General features: G+C 36.7%; 1 protein-coding gene and 1 pseudogene across 2 annotated transcripts in view; both read left to right on the top strand.

The window, feature by feature from the left end:
• Window positions 1-7,937, top strand: part of HACE1 (HECT domain and ankyrin repeat containing E3 ubiquitin protein ligase 1) — a 100,829-nt gene extending 92,892 nt beyond the window's left edge. For both annotated transcript variants that reach the window (XM_040627573.1, XM_040627576.1), the window contains 2 exons: window positions 6,291-6,404; window positions 6,947-7,937. In XM_040627573.1, coding sequence (XP_040483507.1) covers window positions 6,291-6,404; window positions 6,947-7,049 — 217 coding nt within the window. In that variant the 3' untranslated portion in view covers window positions 7,050-7,937. The remainder of the gene's footprint in view (window positions 1-6,290; window positions 6,405-6,946) is intronic.
• Window positions 7,938-10,286: 2,349 nt separating this feature from the next.
• On the top strand, window positions 10,287-11,458 carry LOC103675863 (annotated as a pseudogene).
• The last annotated feature ends 8,086 nt before the right edge of the window (window positions 11,459-19,544 follow it).

Here is a 19,544-nt window from a genome sequence, read left to right as displayed (position 1 = left end):
GTATTATCCTTCATTGCTAAATTTTCCTGTTTATGAATAATACTGAACAAATAAGAAATTCTTGCTCTTGTACACTTGTGGGCCAGTTTGTCTTTATATAGAAAAAATTCTTAGAAGGGAAATTTTTGAATATGAAAGTATATAAATTTTTATAACCTGATAAATATTGTTCATTTAACCTTCAAAAAGATATCAGTTTTCGTATCAATAAGGAAGGAGAGGGCCTATTCCTTTTACTGTATCAGTACAGGATGTAATCTTTTTTTTTTTAAGATTTTATTTATTTATTTATTTATTTATTTTTAAAAAGATTTTATTTATTTGTTTGACAGAGAGAGAGATAGCCAGTGAGACAGGGAACACAAGCAGGGGGAGTGGGAGAGGAAGAAGTAGGCTCCCAGCAGAGGAGTCTGACGTGGGGCTCGATCCCAGAACGCCGGGATCACGCCCTGAGCCGAAGGCAGACGCTTAAGGACTGCGCCACCCAGGCGCCCCTAAAGATTTTATTTATTTATTTGAGAGAGAGCATGAGAGAGAGCGTGAGCACAAGCAGGGGGGAGGGGCAAAGAAGCAGGCTTCCCAGCGAGCAGGCCCGATGCAGACTTGATCCCAGGACTCTGAGATCATGACCTGAGCCGAAGGCAGATGCTTAACCGACTGCGCCACTCAGGCGCCCTCATTTCTATTTTTATATAATTTTTTATTTATGTAATTTTTATGTGAATTGCCTATCTTAATTTTTATGCATTCTATTGTCATTTATTTTTTTTTAAAGATTTATTTATTTGAGAGAGCGCTGGGGGTTGGGGGTGGAGAAGGAGAAGGAGAGAATCCCAAGCAGACTCCCCACTGAACACAGAGCCAGACACAGGGCTTGATCTCATGACCCAGAGATATGACATGAGCTGAAATCAAGAGCCAGATGCTTAACTGACTGAGGCACCCAGGTACCCCTATCTTCATTTTTAAAAATTCAGTTCTAAGTGTTCTTTATGTGGGACATCAACTCTGCAGATACTTTTCCCAGTTTATCATTTGCCTTTTAACTTCATTAAGTTAAATATACAGATTTCCATGTAATTTAAATTATAAATTTACTTTATAAAGTTTATAAAACCGAAATATTAATTTTGTCAGTTGATTATTAGTACTTTTCTTTGTGATAAATCCTTCCCCACCCCCAAAATTTTGTATATATGTTTATCTGCATTTTTTTTCCTGTAACTTTTTATAGTTCCTATTTTTACTTTCCTATTTTTAAGCCATCTGGATTTTATTTTGGTTTGTGTATTGAGGTAGGGTTCTTATTATTTTTCTAAATGATTTATATCTAAACACCATTTAGTGGATTATTATATCTCCGCCACCATGATTTGGTTGGTATGAGTCTTTAAAGTGCAGATAACAATTACAATTACTCAAGTTGTCTGGTACTAAAAATGTTAAGTTGCTGCTCTTGTAGAATGAAAAGCTGCTGTATTAGTAATACAGAGTGCGTCTCCCAGGTCAACATATAGTGATTGTTAGCAGGACTGAAAAGAATTGCGCTGTTTATTATTTAACTGGTCATGAAGTGTAGCTTGTGAATCCATTTAAACTGAGGTGAGGGATGTGAGTAAAAAAAGAAGCCAAGGAAACTAAGGGGAACAACACAGAGCTAAGCTTCACCATCATGCTGAAGAAGCCACCTTTCAACGCTTAAGTCTACAGAGTCCTTGTTTTGAATTAAGGCTGAGTAAATTTTAAGTTTTTTTGAACCTTAACTTTCATTTAATTATACTTAAGTATAGCATTTGCCATTCTAAACTTAGTGTGTATTTTTTTATTCAATACCCCTTCTGATTATCTGTTTACATTTAGATATTAAAATATCTCCCTCCATGTCCATAGTTTAGTACAACCTTATTGAAAAGTCCATTGTGTTCCAATTATTAGAACCAAGAATCAATGCAAAAAGTAAATTTTAAATATTTTTTGGTGTAACATTATTTTCTTGGTCTATAAGACTGTCTTAATTAAATGACTTACTCTTGTTTCATTACCCCTTAAGAATAATGAAAATCAGACTTGATGATTTCTTTGTGTATAAAATATAAGTATGTCATTTTTATTGACTGTAATTTTACATTGTATAATCCAAGTGTCATAATATTCAACCAAAGACCATTTCATTTATTTTTCTCATACATCCTTTTTTTTTTTTTTAAAGATTTTATTTATTTATTTGACAGAGATAGAGACAGCCAGCGAGAGAGGGAACACAAGCAGGGGGAGTGGGAGAGGAAGAAGCAGGCTTCCAGCGGAGGAGCCTGATGTGGGGCTTGATCCCAGAACGCTGGGATCATGCCCTGAGCCGAAGGCAGACGCCTAACGACTGAGCCACCCAGGCACCCCAATTTTTCTCATACATCCTTAAGCTTGATGAGCCATGATCTTAGCATAAGAGTCATTGATTATTCAAGTACGGGGCCCAGTCATATTTGTTTGTAGTTTAGAAGAGGAATAAAGTTTCAGAGATTGTTTGTAAATATCAGTTTACAGTGTAATTTTAATTTAGATCTTAAAATTGGGAAATCCTCTGATTTTTAAGCTTATTTTTCAAAATTTAGTTACACAAAAAACATTAGATAGTTCATTCTGTTGTTGAAATAGTGTGTATTAATTTGTGTAAGAATCAGTGTCATACCTTATTTTCTCATCCTGATAAAGTGGTGTACTTACTTTTAAATTCTATATCTACAGGAAATTGAGAACAGCTTGGCTTTTTATCCCTTTTCATTTTTGGTTGCCGTTGTTAATTTTTAAGGCAAAGGTTGATATGCATAGACTAATGTTGAATTTTATTTCAGTTTACAGACATGCCCAGGCCTTCTTTAGCTGTTTTTTTGCCCTAAGTAGGAATTGCTCATGTATTAGTGTTTATTAACAAGACTTTTAATATTCACATGGATTTCTAAGGTAAACTGAGGCATTTCATCAGTAAAGCATTTAATAGCAACCAAACAACTTCCCAGCTATAGAAGAAAACTCCTTTTTTTTAGAGATTTATTTATATTGGATTGTTATTTTTTCCCCTGTAAATGTATACATATCATTTATGATTTTAAACAGAAAATCCTGGTGCATTTTTCCACAGTTTTTATAGCGTATGTGGTAGAAAATACGTAACATTTAACATTTTAACCATTGCTAAGTACAATTCTGTGACATTAAGTACATTCACATTGTTGTGCAACCATCACCACCATCCAACTCCCAACCTTTTTTTATCTTCCTCAGCTGAAACCGTACCAGTTAAACACTAACTCTTCATACTCCCTCCCTCTAGCCCTAGGCAACCATGATTCTATTTTCTGTCTCTATGAATTTGACTACCCTAGGTACTTCATGTAAATGGAACCATGCATCATTTGTTGTTTTGTGACTGGCTTATTTCACTCAGCATAGTGTCCTCAAGGTTCATCCACATTGTAGCATATGTCAGAATTTCCTTCCTTTTTAAGGCTAAATAATCCACTGTATGTATGTCCCACATTTTGCTTATTCCTTCTTCCATGGATGATCACTTGAGTTGCTTCCACCTTTTGGCTGCTATGAACATGGATGTAAAATAATCTTTTTTAGTCTCTGTTTTCAATAATTTGGGCTATATACTGTAATTCTGTTTATTTTTTGAGAAACAGCCATACTGTTTTCCACAGCTGATGTAAATTTTACATTCCCACAAGCAATGCATAAGGGTTCCAATTTCTGCATATCGTTTCCAATACTTGTTATTTTCTGGTTTTTTGTTTGTTTTTAATTTTTGATTTTTCTTTAAAATGGTCATCCTAGGGGCGCCTGGGTGGCTCAGTCGGTTAAGCATCCAACTTTTGATTTCGGTTCAGGTCATGATCTCAAGCCCCATGTCAGATTCCGTGCTCAGTGGGGAGTCTGCTTGAGATTCTCTCTCCCCCTCCCTTTGCCTCTCTCCCTGCACACACACTCTCTCTAAAATAAATAAATAAATCTTTTTAAAAAGTTAAAAAAAAAAAGGGTCATTCTAATGTGTATGAAATGGTGTCTGGTTGTGGTTTTGGTTTACAGTTCCCTAATACTAGTAACGTTGATTGAGCATCTTTTCATATGCTTATAAGGTGTCTATGTATCTTCTTTGGAGAAATGTCTATTTGGATCCTTTCCCTATTTTTAATTTGGGTTTTTGTTGTTTTTGTTGAGTTGTAGAAGTTCTGTTTATTTTCTGGATATCGATTCCTTATCAGATATAAATCTGACTTGAAAATATTTTCTCCCATTCTGTGGGCTGCCTTCTCATTCTTTTGATGGTGTCCTTTGGTGGACAGGTTTTTAATTTTGATGAAGTCCAGTTTATCTGTTTTTCTTTTGTTGCCTGTACTTTTGGTGTCATATCTAAGAAATCATTGCCAAATTCAGTGTCATGAAGCTCCTCCCCTGAAGAGCTTCTAAGAATTTTGTAGTTTTAGTTCATGTTTTCATCTTTGATTCATTTTGAGTTAATTTTTATGTATGGTATTAGGTGAGAATTCAACTCCATTTTTCGGTAGTGTGGATATCCAGTTTTCCCAGCACAATTTGTTGAAAAGACTGTCCTTTCCCCATTGAATGTTAGACTGTAGTTGAAATTGGTAATATATATAAGGGTTTATTTGGGATATTCTATTCCATTTCTACGTGTCTATCTTTATGCCAGTGCTACATTGTTCTGATAACCATAGCTTTGTAGTTTTGGAATAAGGAACTGTGAAACCTCCAACTTTATTCTTTTTCAAGGTTGTTTTGGCTATTTAAGGTTCAACAGTTGTCTTTTGTTTTGTTTGTTGTTTTTTTAATGAACTGAATTATGCTTTCTACTAAGAATCCTATGCTAGAAAACATTTCTAAGACTAGTCAGACTTCTGCCTTTGAGTATATCTTTAGTACTTATACATTAAATGTTTTGTTTTTTTTTGGTTTGGTCATCATTCTTATTTACCTAAAAAGCACTGTAGCATCTCAATTTAAAAACAAAATGTTTTAATCATGATACATACAAAAGCGAATTTGAAATAATGTCTTTCAAATGTGAACAATAGAATTTAGGAAGTTGTAATTATATTCTCTGTAGCCATGTACCCAAGATTAAATTTTCTAGTACTGTGTATGCATTTTGTTAGGGTTTTTTAATTTGAATGTGGTCTTGTTATGTTTTTGTTAGGTGACATTAAAAAAGAAATACATCTGATATTGTGAATCTTTGGAATAGAAATGTAAAGAATATTCTAGTTTTCCCACAGTGAAAAACAAAACAAAAATCCTTTGACCTGTTGGGGAGGAAAAATTTTCCTTTACCTTTTAAAGTTATTCTGCTTGGTCTAAAAATTAAATTGACATGGACAGATTAACAAGAAGAAAACATTTAATTCATATGTTTTGGAGCTCATAGAAGTATGAGTCTCAAAGACGTGACCAAAGTAAGCAGGATTTACACCTTTTAGACAGAGAAAATACATTTTTGAGGAATTGGAAAGACGAAGTTTGTGAAATTGGTGAAGAAGTAATGAGGTTTGTTTCTATAGCCTTCTCAGCCCTGAATTCCCTATCTCTGGTCATAGGATGTTTCTTTACCTTCTGATACAGGGAGAGTACCTTTCACATGGGAGATTTATTTCCTGCTTTCAGGAAAACAGGAAGGTTAAAGTATCCTTTTTGCACTGGTTATTTTTAATTTAAAATAATCAGTATGCCTAAGTGGCATATTTGGGGATCGCCTGCCCTGAACCCTATCAGACCTAGATATTTTTCACATATAGGGTAATTGTTTGGATTATGTCCAAGAGCCTCTCTATTGCTTGAATTAATCAAGCAAAGATTCATGTATTTGGCAAATATCTAATGAATGTCTGTTAGATGCCAGTCATTTTGCTAACCCCAAGGATACAAATGCAAATATGACACATTTAGGTCCTCAGATTAGTCCCAGTTGAGTAGGGAGAGACACATAGAAGAAAATAATTGTACATGCAGTATGCTACGTGCAATAATAGAGGTATGTGCAATGGCCAGTTGAAAGCATAGTATGGCTTATAGAAATGTGGAGGAGGGTCTCCATGGAAGCTTGCTAACTGGCCACAAAGCATCTTTTAGTAATGAGCTGGAGTTTTGCAGAACCAAAAATGTTACCTTGCCAGTGCCCTGGAGTTGAATATATTCTTACTCTAAATTATAATTTGAACTATATCTGTCACAAAGGTTTTCGTTTCATGATTACAACTTAAGATATGAACTCTTAGTTCCAGGGTCCCACATGGTGGATTTGCTAATATCATGGGTGGAAGTGGATTGCAAAACTTTACAATTGCTGCTGTGCCATATACTCCAAATCTCCTACCAACTTCAAGCACATGGTATGTTAAATTGTTTATTTAAATGTATTGTGAATTGTCTTGATTAATTTTGAACGATTAAAGGTCTAACTACTGTACTGCTGCATTGAGAGGAAAATCTCAACAGTAATCTTTTTTCCACATTTTGGAATCACTATAAATAAGTACCAACATAATCCCTTGTTTCTCCCTTTTTTGGTAGGGAAAATATTTGAGGAAACTACCTATAATGTAATTGAACGTAGTTCAAGTATCACTGAGGTTAATACTGTCATAAGTATCACTGAGTTATACCGTCACTTCAGACTAAATTCCCTTATTGCTTATTTATTTTAGACTGAAAGGAACTTATTTTCTTCCACTACATTTGCATGCTAGAGGAAACTGCAATGCAGCAGTTTTTTTTTTTTTCTTTTTAAATACTACTTCAGGGTTTTCCAATTTGAATGCAAATTTGAGAGGGTGGTTTTATGTTAATTTTGAGTAGTGTTTTCACTGCTAGACAAAATAATCAGAAATTTCATAGATTTCCTATTTAATGGTGGTATATTTTTCTTTTAAAGCATCAACATGCTCAAGTTACCTGAATACCCAAGTAAAGAAATACTCAAGGACAGACTTCTTGTGGCGTTACATTGTGGCAGCTATGGTTACACAATGGCATAAAGAAGTCTGGAAAATTCATCTGATTACTGATGCGCAATTCAGAGTGGCAGAAATAATTTAGGAAACTGTCAACAGAAAAGGAGCCTAAATGCAGCCCATAGGCAGGGCTGATGTTTAAAATTCATAAAGGATCACGCTTTCTACCCTCCCTTCCCGTTTGCCTTTTATGTTTTCTGTTTGTGATACAATTAGAAAATATAAAATCACAGTAGTCTTCAATTTAAAAAATGCTAATTGAAAGTAGTAGAAATTGTCCTTTTTCATATTTCTTTACTCTTATCCAAGATTGTGTTAAGGCAAAATCTTATTCTACATTCCGCCTCCACTATGTAACTGTCTTGTTAAAAAGGTGTTTTCTCTTTATTTTCCTATATATTAAATTATATTAGGACACCCAGCCTGGTATGTTCTGTTGCATGTAAAGTGCCGTTTATATTTTGGAAAACTATTGTATAGAATGGATTAATTTAGATTGTGTATAAAGCCACAAATACATATTTTCCCATATTGAATCTATATTGCAATGATGTTTTTTAGCTTTTTAATATTTTAATATATAATGTAAAGTTTAGACTGATGTGACTAACAGCTGATGAAATGACATTTAATTTATATATTAAAGCTTATATTGTATGAATTATTTGCATCTTTCAGTGGTCAGTTTTCCATATACGTATTGTGGTTTCAAAGTTTTTCTTATGCTCTATTTTAATTTATATTTTAGGTAAAATTAAATATAATATTTTACCACTTTCTTTTTATTACTTTTGTTTTATCTGTGAGTTCTGATAACACATTTGAAGAAGCAATCCAATGTGCAGATTACAATTTATGTAATTTTTTTATTCTTGTTTGTTTCTCATGATTAAAATGTTGAGATAAATGACATACCTAATACAGAGCTTTGAGTTTTTAAATTTTGGGGTGATCTAATCAGTTTTCTTTTCAAAGGACATACTAGAGTCATTACAGCATACCTTTTAAGGGGAAGTAGGAACACTCACATATTTAGAAGTGCTAACAGAGGAACTTGTAATGTCTAGGACTTTGCCTTTGGAAACTAAAAGTACACTCTCCAGTGGCATCAATGTTGGTAAAATGATTCATGCAGATTTTTTCTAGGAGTAGCTGGTCATATTTTCAATATATGTTGAAAGCTTGGTTACATTATAAAGTAGCTTCTTTAATATATGTATTTTGGGCCTCTTTTGTTATTGCAGGTGTATGTGTGTATATATATATTTCATATATATTTACTTATATAGAATATATATTTATATTATATATATTTATATTTATATATTATATATATGTAAAGAAAGCATTTCTGAACAAATTAATATTAAAACTATAGGAATTCTTTAAAAATGACAGCTTTAAAATTAAGACTCAGATGCATGTTTATAATAAATGAAGCTAATAATTTTTAAAATTTGACTTTAAAAATTCATTTGTATAAGATGTTGCCCTCTGAGTTTTCAAATAGGCAGCTGACCTCTTTAATATAACATTGCTTATAATTTAAAATTTATAAACATTTATTTCTGCTTATAATCATACAATGCATTGGGCTTTGTCAGACTGGTCCTTTTGCAAGTATTTATGTAGAAGAGATAATGAAATACTAAAAATCTCATGGTATTTTACCCCTGAATTTGAATATTTTTTGATACAGATTTAGCAACTTCAGGGTTTATTTTTTTATGTTGCTTTATTTTTTAACTATAAGAATGTAGTTAATATAAACTACTTTATATGGATTAAAAATACTATTTAAGCGAGAGGCAGCAAGTCTTTTTAATAAACTCTATTCCCACAATTTCTTATGTGAGTAGGTGGGTATGTAGAATGCAAAGTAGTATAGGAAAATGACTCTGCCCTTAAAACATATGGTGGTTCCATATAATGGAGAAAACAGAGGAATGCCACACTCTAAAGGAATAAAAATGTAGGGCAAAGGACCATAATGTAGGAAACTGATTAATAAAAACATCTGGACAAGAGTAGAATAAACTGTTCACATAGTTTGAGGGAACAGTGACCACGTAGTTAATAAAATCTTCTAGTTTGTCTAGAAATAAAATGTAATCTAAGGAAATCCCAGCTTTAAAACAGTATGCTAAATGCAGCCTAAAGCCATGACAGTCTTTGTTGGTTGGATATGGGGACGGAAATGAAAGCTTTAAAGTGTAGGACACAATTTGGAGGCCCAGTGGATGGTTTCCACTCACAGTTTTGTTTATCGTGCCAATTCTAAAATTCTAAAATGAGTTGTCAACATTTAAGAAATCTGGAGGTTTCATGCAGAAGTCTAGATTTTAGGCTTTTGAGAGACCAAGACACTAATATTGATTCCTAGAAGGCATAGTTGGCTGCCATTGAGGAGAAACCACTTCTTTCAGTGACTGAATATTCATGCTTTTCAGTTTATCATCTTCTTACCCCATCCTGCCTCCCTCATTTATGGTACCTTCTTGGCCATTGACAGCATTGGAATTTGCTTTAAAGAATTTTTTGATCAGAAATGTTCCCTTGGAGTATAACTTGGTACAAATTCTTTGGAAGGCAATTTGGCAATCTCAGATTTTTTTAAATGTACACATATTCTTTTACTCAACAATTCTAAGAATTTATCTCGTGGATAATCTTGTTCATGTACATAAAGATATTTGTACAAGAATGTTCCCTGAAGCCTTGTTTGTTATAGAGAGAAACTGAAAATAATTTAAATGTCTATCAGTAAGGGGTTACTAATAAATTACAGCCATCAGTAGACTATTAAATAGTATTTACAAATAATAAAATGGATTTACACATACTGATATGTAAATGTTTCTAAAGTATGTTAAGTGAAGTAAGGTGTATAGAAGAGTGATTAGTGTATAAATACAATACATGTGGGGCAGTTTTACACAAGAATGATTTCTGGACCATGGATTACTGCTATATGTGGGAAAGCGTTGTAAGATGGGATGAAGACTTTTTCATTAAATAACCTTTTTTTCCTGTTTTTCTAACTCACATGCCTGTGTTATTTTCTATGTGAAATGTGAAAAGAAACAGTGGTATCTTTAATCAAGGGAAGTAAGCATCAGTAATAGGTTTTATTGGATCTATAAAAATGCCATAGCAGTAGCAATAAGCATTATTTTCATAACCACAAAACTTAATATTTTATAATGTGGTTAACTTAAAATAAGTCTCTTTCTGTCAGATCCCAGCAGCAGTGGCAGTGGCCCTCCTCTCTTCTGACTCTCCTTGTTATCTCCCTTTCGCCTGGAAACATGGCCTCTGATATGGCAATCTCTGATGGCATCATCAAGGTTTTCAGTGACATGAGGGTAAGTGCGCAAGTCCTCAACACCAGAAGAGGTGAAGAAGTGCAAGAAGGCGGTACTCCTCTGCCTAAGCGAGGACAAGAAGAACAGCATACCTGAAGGAGGGCAAGAATATCCCGGTAGGTGACATGGGCCAGACTGTAGACCACCCTTGTGCCACCTTTGTCAAGATGCTACCAGACAAGGACTGCTGCTTTGTCCTCTATGATGTAACCTATGAGACCAAGGAGAGCAAGAAGGAAGACCTAGTATTTATTTTCTGGGCACCTGAGTCTGCATTCCTTAAAGCAAAATGATCTCTGCCAGCTCCAAGGACACCATCATGAAGAAGCTCACGGAGATCAAGCATGAATTACAAGCAAACTGCTATGAGGAGGTCAAGGACCACTGCACCCTGGCAGAGAAGCTGGGGAGCAGTGCCATTATCTCCCTGGAGGGCAGCCTTTGTGAGCCCCCTCCAGCCCCCTGCCTGGAGCATCTGGCAGCCCCAGACCTGCCCATGGGGGTTGCAGACTGCCCCCTTCCTGCCAGACCGGAGGGGCTGGGGGATCCCAGCAGGGGGAGGGCAATGCCTTCACCCCAGTTGCCAAACGGCCCCCTCACCCCCTGCTCCTCCCTCCTCCCTCCATCCCTGCTGGTTCTAGCCTTCCCAAACCACTTTTGATCAGATTCCTCTTGGGTTGAAACAGACCAAGTCCCCCCCAGGCACCCCAGTTTGGTGGTGGGGACTATTTTTTTTTTATGACACCCCAATTCCCCACCTGTTCCTTTAACCATGCTGGTAACTTCTAACCTCAATAGTGACTCTGTGCTTATCTGCTTAGTTCTGTGTGTATATGGAGTGTTGTGGAGATGACCCCTCCTTGTGCCGCTTGGTTCCCCTCCCCTTTTCCCCTGGTGACAGCCATTCATGGAAGCAGGACCAGTAAGGGGCCCTCAATTAAAACCACACACACACACACACACACACACACACACACACGTATAAAATAAGTCTAATTAAACTCTTCTGCAAACGAAGTTAAAGAAAGGAATGCTCTTTTGTCCACAAAGCTTTATTTCCACATTGCCTGATAATCAGCACTATTTATAGCTCTCTAAAATTCTACCAATTAGGGATTTATTTAAATTTATACTTTGTTCTCTGATTTTCCTTTTTTTTTTTTTTTTAAATAGCACTTATTTGATATAGGAAAATCTGGAAAGCATGGATTCATGCATTAATTGGGAAAAAGCCATAAATTATAAGTCTACTACCCAACAGTTTTATTATCTTCTAGTCTTAGTGCATTTTTTCCATAATTGAGTTCATAAAGAACATAGCATTTTAGTATCTTTTTTATTTATTCAGCATTATGTTTTGTATATTTCCCATGTAATTACAACTTTTACACATTTTTCAAATGTTGGATACTCTGTTGTATGAATGTATCATAATTGGTTGGACCAGGTCTCTAAAATTTTTAACATAGATTTCTAATATTTTTGCTTTTATAAGTAACAGATGGTCTCTTTCAACACTAGTTATAGTTTAAGAGTGGTAACATTTTTTGGGTTATTTGTTGAAATGTCCATCAATTGCTCCACAGTTGTGGAATTACTGTTCGAAGGTGCAAGGAAGGGCTGTTGAAATTTACAGTACGTAGGACTGGATAGCATTGTTCCAGCAACATAATTAGGGCTGGGTGCCCTACCCGAGTGTAAAAAAGGTTAGAAGGGTGTGACAAAGGTAAATCAATTTTAATCATTGTTTACTTGAGTCTTCTTTCTAAGAGCAGGGGAGGAAACTCATGTACATGACACAAGCCCCATTCTCAGGACCCAGAGCTTGGAGCATTTATTATGATGTTATATAGTACAGCTATGTCCACATTTATACTCTCATGCGTTGAAGTACAAGCCTAACTTCCATTTACAAAGTTTTCCAAAAAATGGACTTACAAACTTTTGAAATGCAATCCTTTTTGTCAGTTGCAAAATGTATGTATAACAGCTGTCTCTCTGAGGTGGTTTTTAGCTAAAAGTAAAATTTTGGTATAGCCCAATTTAGACATCCTAACACATATCTGTAGTCACTATTTTTCACATATGAAACATGCTCCTGTTCCTGTGCACATCCACAGTGGTTAGGTAACAAAATTGACTTTTAAAGTTAACGAGTAACAAATCTCAATTTTACACTTTATTTTATTTTATTTTTTTTTAAAGATTTTATTTATTTATTTGACAGAGACAGAGACAGCCAGCGAGAGAGGGAACACAAGCAGGGGGAGTGGGAGAGGAAGAAGCAGGCTCATACTGGAGGAGCCTGATGTGGGGCTCGATCCCATAACACCGGGATCACGCCCTGAGCCGAAGGCAGACGCTTAACCGCTGTGCCACCCAGGCGCCCCTATTTTTTTTGTTTGTTTGTTTGTTTAAAAAATTTTTAAAAATAGTTTATTTATTTATTTGACAGAGGGAGACAGCCAGCGAGAGAGGGAACACAAGCAGGGGGAGTGGGAGAGGAAGAAGCAGGCTCCTAGCAGAGCAGGGAGCCTGATGTGGGGCTTGATGCGGGGCTCGATGTGGGCCTCAATCCTAGGACCCTGGGATTACGCCCTGGGCCGAAGGCAAACCCTTAACGACTGAGCCACCCAGGTGCCCCTCAATTTTACACTTTATCTTAAGCTATTTTAATGTGGAGAGATTTCTGTTAGAAGGTCCTTTGTGAAATTCTTGGGTCCTGGGTTATGGTTACCTGCCTACCAATCTGGTATAAACGGCACAAACGCATTTACTTAATTGGTAATAAGTCCTCTCATTTTAAAGATGGGAAAACTGTAGAGATCAGAGAGGTGGTGACTTGCTTAAGGCTTTGGGGCTACTTTACTACTAGAATTTAAAACCTAGGTTTTCTGATTCTTAGCCCACCAGTTTTTCTTTTACTCCATGCTGTCTCTTTATGACATAACTGCATTATAAAAAGACTCTTAGAAAAACACCTGCAGCCTATTAACAGTCATGTAAGACAAGCCTGTTGGGAAACTATAACTTAATAAGCTGATAGTTAAGAGTGATTAATAGGACTATAATTCTTCTCTCCCACTGTGCCACAATAAGCTAGGGTGGGTATTTTACCATCTCAAGATGAAAAAGAACAGATGTATTGTCAGATCATAGATCATGGGTAGTCATTAAGTTTTATTATCTTTATAAAAATCTTCAATTTCAAGCATACTTGGTGCTTGGAAATATGTTGTGAATCTAATGTTGCAATACCATTAAAACCATAAACTGAGAATATGATGACTGTTACAGTATACTTGTGCGACTGAATTAAATTAGTTGAGTGAAATGGAGGGCGAGTCATCCTAGGTGAGTGGTGGACATACAGTTAGTGGAGACAACTTTCCAAATGAATTCAACAAATTCCCCTTTAATGTACTCAACACTGGTTTAGGGACTGGGTCACAGTCCTTACCCTCAAAGGAAATAAAATTCGGTTGGGCAGATGGAAGGCATATTTGAAACATTTTAAAACTGCAGTATAGCATATGATTAAGCGTAGAAACCAGCACAGAAATGTAATAGTGTAGGGGAAGAAGGGTTTAACGTAAACTAAATATCCAAGGAACTTCAAGTATTTGGCCTAACTGAATTATTTCTCTCTAGATTTGGAAACAAATAAATTGATCACCATGTTGATTGAACAAATGACTGAAAATCAGGTTAAAAATGATAAACGTAATAACAAGGCTAATGTGTGGCAGTCGCTGGGTTCTCAGTTTTTAATCAGTGAATTATTAGCTTGCTCAGTTTCAGATTCTAGTCATTCCTTGAGAATTCTGATCTAGTAGTTTTCATAGTTTGGAGACTGTTGTGCCCATATACCAACCATATTTGAAGATGACTGTATTTTTCTCAGAAGAGTCGCAATATCTGATTCTTTTTGAGAGCTGACTGTAGGAGTGGAGAGGAGTGCTTAGCTTAAGGTGGTGTCTGCACTGTATTCTCTTATACAGTATTTCTCTTTTCCTAATTCTAGGAATAGAGAAAAAAAGTAAAATTCAAATTCCAAAATTCCATGTGAGTGGCCTACCTGACATCTTCACTTGGATATTATTAAGAATCAGAAACCTTAAATATATCCCAAGAAGATCTCTTGTTTCTCCATCATCTCCCTGCCACCTGTCACCCCATCCCAAACCCCAAGGGCACCCTCTACTTCATTGCTCTAAGCCGAAGACCAAAATGTCATCCTTTATTCTTTCCCTTTTCTTATCTTCTACATCTGACCCATCACCAACTCTTGTTGAGTTTACCTGTTCTGTATGCTTTAGCCAACTTCTACTGCCCTATCCAAGTCGCCATGACCAGTTCCTTGGGCTAGAGCGGTCTAACACAAAGGGAAGCAGTAGAGCATTATTGTTAGGAATAGAGGTTCAGAGCTGGACTGCCTGGATTTGAATTCCAGCTTTCCTACTATTAGCTGTTGTTAGGAGTTCAGCTGAGCTGGGGAAGTGAGCTGAGCTTCAGATGTTAGAGTAGCTGATTAATGCACAAGCCAAAAATGAAAGAGTTAAGCCTTTAACACCTGCTGGGATGATTATACGCAAGAGTCTAAAATGAGAAGGCACTGACTCCCCCTGTTACATTTCCCTTATGGACGGACACACTAATCCTGGGTCAGGTGCATCAACACAGATGTGAGAGATGGCTCACTGTTGTTGGGAGCCTCAAAATAAAGCCTCCAGCAATTTTATGGACCCTATGGGGGGAGGGTGAAGGAGGTGAGTTAGGAGTGGAAAAGTATAGGGAAAAGTCAGAGTGGAACAAAGTGTTTTCAAGGTGTCCCCCACTGCCCCTCAAAAGGAGGACTCAGCAGAAGCACAAAGGCTTCTGCCCCAGGCCTCAGATAGAGATCCAGAAATGAAAGCACCAGGCTAGGAATGCAAATATATGAAAAGCATGATTGGGCAGGGGAGTCTGAGTTGTCGCCTGCAACTGCCTTCAGAGACTGCAGTGCATTGGCTATGTGCCAAGCTTGGGTGGTGGGCAGTAGCCTTTTTCCCGTGAGGCCTGCCAGGTAAAGCCTTTGTAATTGCCCATAGGCACATCTGAAAAATCACATAGAGTTTTTTTTTTTTTTTAAGATTTTATTTATTTATTTATTCAACAGAGATAGAGACAGCCAGCGAGAGAGGGAACACAAGCAGGGGGAGTGGGAGAGGAAGAAGCAGGTTCCTAGCGGAGGAGCCTGATGTGGCGCTCGATCCCGTAACGCCGGGATCACGCCCTGAGCCGAAGGCAGACGCTTAACCGCTGTGCCACCCAGGCGCCCCCACATAGAGGTTTTTAACCAGGAGCCGAACTCCTCAGCCTTGTGAACTGGGCAAGCTTCTTAACTGTTCTCTGCTACAATTTATAAAGGAGATGTAAAATTATGAGAATCACATATTGTATGTTAGTTTTCTATTGTTGCTGTAACAAATTACCACAAATTTTGTAACTTAAAACCACAAATATTATCTTAACAGTTCTTGAGGTCAGAACATTACTGGAATAAGGGTGAAAAATCACACGATTACATCAATAAATGTAGAAATAAGCACTTGATAAAAGATCAACTGTCTCCCTGGTTTTTTAAAGATTTTATGTATTTAAAGAGGGCATGTGAGTAGAAGGAGGGGCAGAGGGAGAGGGAGAGAGAGAATCTTGAGCAGACTCCACGTGGAGTGTGGAGCCCGATGTGGGGCTCGATCTCATGACCCTGAGATTATGACTGGCACTGAAATCAAGAGTCAGACGCCCAACCAACTGAACCACCCAAGCACCCCAAAGTTCAACCCCTTTTGATAAAAACTGTGAGAATTCAAAATTTAGAAGAATTTCCTTGATTTGACAAAGACATTGTATACCCAAAATTCTACAGCAAATATCATGTTAATGGGGAAACTTCACTCTCATCGAGATCTGTCCTAAGACAGGAATACTCGGTATTATTTTTAATGTTCGACATAATACTGAAGGTATGGCTAATGTTATGATGTAAAGAAAAGAATAGTTATCAGGGGGCGCCTGGGTGGCACAGCAGTTAAGCATCTGCCTTCGGCTCAGGGCGTGATCCCGGCGTTGTGGGATCAAGCCCCACATCAGGCTCCTCCGCTATGAGCCTGCTTCTTCCTCTCCCACTCCCCCTGCTTGTGTTCCCTCTCTCGCTGGCTGTCTCTATCTCTATTAAATAAATAAATAAAATCTTAAAAAAAAAAAAAAGAATAGTTATCAGGATTGGAAAGAGAAAAAATTACTTGCAGATATGATTGTGTACATAAGATATAAGTGGATTGAACAGAACAACTATTAGACCTAATGGGAGATAAGAATGATAGTATTTGTCTTTATCAGCAATATCAGAAAATTTAAGTGGAAATTAAATACTACCTACAATAGCTGCTAAAACTATAAAGTAAGACGTAATCTCTCAAAAATGCAAAAAAATAATTTACAGATAAAACCTTAAAACTATTTAAAGACTATGACCTTAGGGTGCAGAAAAACTTTTAAGACCCAAACAACTCAAATGAAGAATTGCTTGCTACAAAATTAAGAGGTTCTTTCATTTGAAGGACATCATAGAGAAAGACAGATGACAGATTGGGAAAGGATAGCCATAATGTCTAAGTCCAGCTCTACTGGTGTGTTTATATATTTCTTCTTGTAATGCTTTTAAGTTTTGCTTTATTTGGTTTCAAGCTATATTACATAGAGTTTAGTTGGGAATTTTTATATCTGATGGTGAATTAACCTTTTCTCATTATGTAGTTTGTCTCAATGGCTTTTGTCTTAAAGGTCTATTTTGTCTGATATTAATATATTAACATCAGCTTTGTTTTGGTTATCTGCACTGTGTATTTATTTTTTCTTCCTTCTGATTTCAACATTTGTTAACCTTATGTCACAGGATTCTTTTTAAAGCAACTTATAAGTGGATTTTATTTATTTTTACCCAACCTAATAATCTTTACTTTTAAACACATTTTTTCACTTAAATTTACATAATAATTAATATTTTGTATTTACATCCATGTGCTATCTTCAGGAATTCCAATTTGACTTTCATAGTACCTACTTCACAGTGTTGTGATGAGAATTCAATAAATTAATATACATAAAGCACTTACAATAGTGAAAAATATTAAGTGCTCAATATACATTAGCAATTATGTTACTATTATTCTTACTATTATTATTACTATATATTATTCTTCCAAGCTTATCTTCTAGGTAATCTACTCTTTCATTGCCCTCTGACTGAATTGAATGTGTTGTCATTATTTCTCTTGAAGTTCTCTTCCAACTGTAAGTCATTCTCAAAGAACACCTGTGCCATACTTAGGGAGAATTTTCAGCTCAGCCCTACATGAGATCCCACTCATTATTGCTGCCTCCCCATCTATTCTGTCTCCTTATTTAAGTTTGGTAGGGTTCTCTGTGGGGAGCAGAGGGAACCTGACAGGCCTCCCTATTTGGGGATAAGACTCTCAGCAGTGCTATCCCAACCTATCCCACCTATCCCGGTAATCCTAACACTGGAACAAAAGCTGCAAAGACAAGATTTATAGCATCAGGAAGACCTCAAAACATCACGCCATCAGATTTAGGTTTGAGTCTCAGTTCTGTGACTTACTAATGATATAAATGATGTTACCATCTCTACTGACCTCTCAAGTGTTGTTGCAATATTTAAACAAGAAAAAGTAGTTAAAGATCCCGGTAACAGGAAAGCCCTAAATTGGTAGGAGCATTTTTTTTTTTAAAGATTTTATTTATTTATTCGACAGAGAGACAGCCAGCGAGAGAGGGAACACAAGCAGGGGGAGTGGGAGAGGAAGAAGCAGGCTCATAGCGGAGGAGCCTGATGTGGGGTTCGATCCCATAACGCCAGGATCACGCCCTGAGCCGAAGGCAGACGCTTAACCGCTGTGCCACCCAGGCGCCCCGGTAGGAGCATTTTTAAGAGGTTAGGAACCCTTGTTTAAAAGATAGGAGGTGATTTTTAAAAATCACAACAACAAACCTTTATTTACATCTAGAGGAATTAAGCATACTGTTGATAAATGCTTGTGAACATTATGCAACACGAAGCCTAGGGGATGTAACATCATCATTAAAAACAGACTGAGGGGCACCTGGGTGGCTCAGTCCGTTAAGTGTCTGCCTTCAGCTCAGGTCATGGTCCCAGGGTCTTGGGATCGAGCCCTGCATGGGGCTCTCTGCTCAGCCTGGAGCCTGCTTCTCCCTCTGCCACTCCCCCGGCTTGTGCAATTTCTCTCTCTCTCAAATAAATAAATAAAATCTTAAAAAAAAATAAACATGAACTGACATTCTACACACATTACTCCTCCCTGGACCAAATGCAGTGACCATTAACTTATGTACGAGAGGGTAGAGTTTGTGTGTCAACATAGAGTTCAGCTGTATGTACTAATTCCTCTAAGTACTTGTGACATTATGTCAAGAGTTCAGCAGCTGAGTTTCACATAGGGCAGTGTGATTCATCGGGATTATTAGGATCCTCCTGGAATAACTTCCCTGAGTTGATTGTCTTTGACAGATCAGTTTGCTTAGATTAAAAAGCAATTGCTGCTGTCTAGTCAAATTTAAACACTTTGGCTAGAAGAAGCTGAACTCTAACTCTGTCCAGTCTATAGAAACACCTTGATGTGAAAAATACATCGAATGCAGTGATACAAAGAGAAAACTGAGTTAGCAATACGCTGGGGTACAGTTTTGTAATAATGTGAAGGGGCAAACATGCCAAACAAAAGTGATCGCAGGTATATGGGAGGGAGGGAAGAGTACATTGCTTTTAATAGCAACTATATCTGTGCCCAGTGTACTGCTAAGTCAGTAACAATGTTTGAGGTACCACTCTGCTTCACATTCATACAACATTCTCTACCATTAGACTTGGGGTAAAATGGATCCATCTTCTGGGCTGAACAATGGAAAGTATTTGGATATATAGAGATCTCTCCCTCCCCTTTCTGAATGGACCTAATAATTTAATAGAAGAAACAATACTATCAAGAGGACTAAAATAGGAGTATGCTAAAATTTAAACCATCTTTTAAAAAAATCAATGAATATCTGATTTAAGTGAAATTTAAGCTTA

The sequence above is a fragment of the Ursus maritimus genome, unplaced genomic scaffold (genome assembly GCF_017311325.1).
Source record: "Ursus maritimus isolate PB19 unplaced genomic scaffold, ASM1731132v1 scaffold_13, whole genome shotgun sequence".
Classification (NCBI taxonomy): domain Eukaryota; kingdom Metazoa; phylum Chordata; class Mammalia; order Carnivora; family Ursidae; genus Ursus; species Ursus maritimus.
This window is presented reverse-complemented; position numbering and strand designations above follow the sequence as displayed.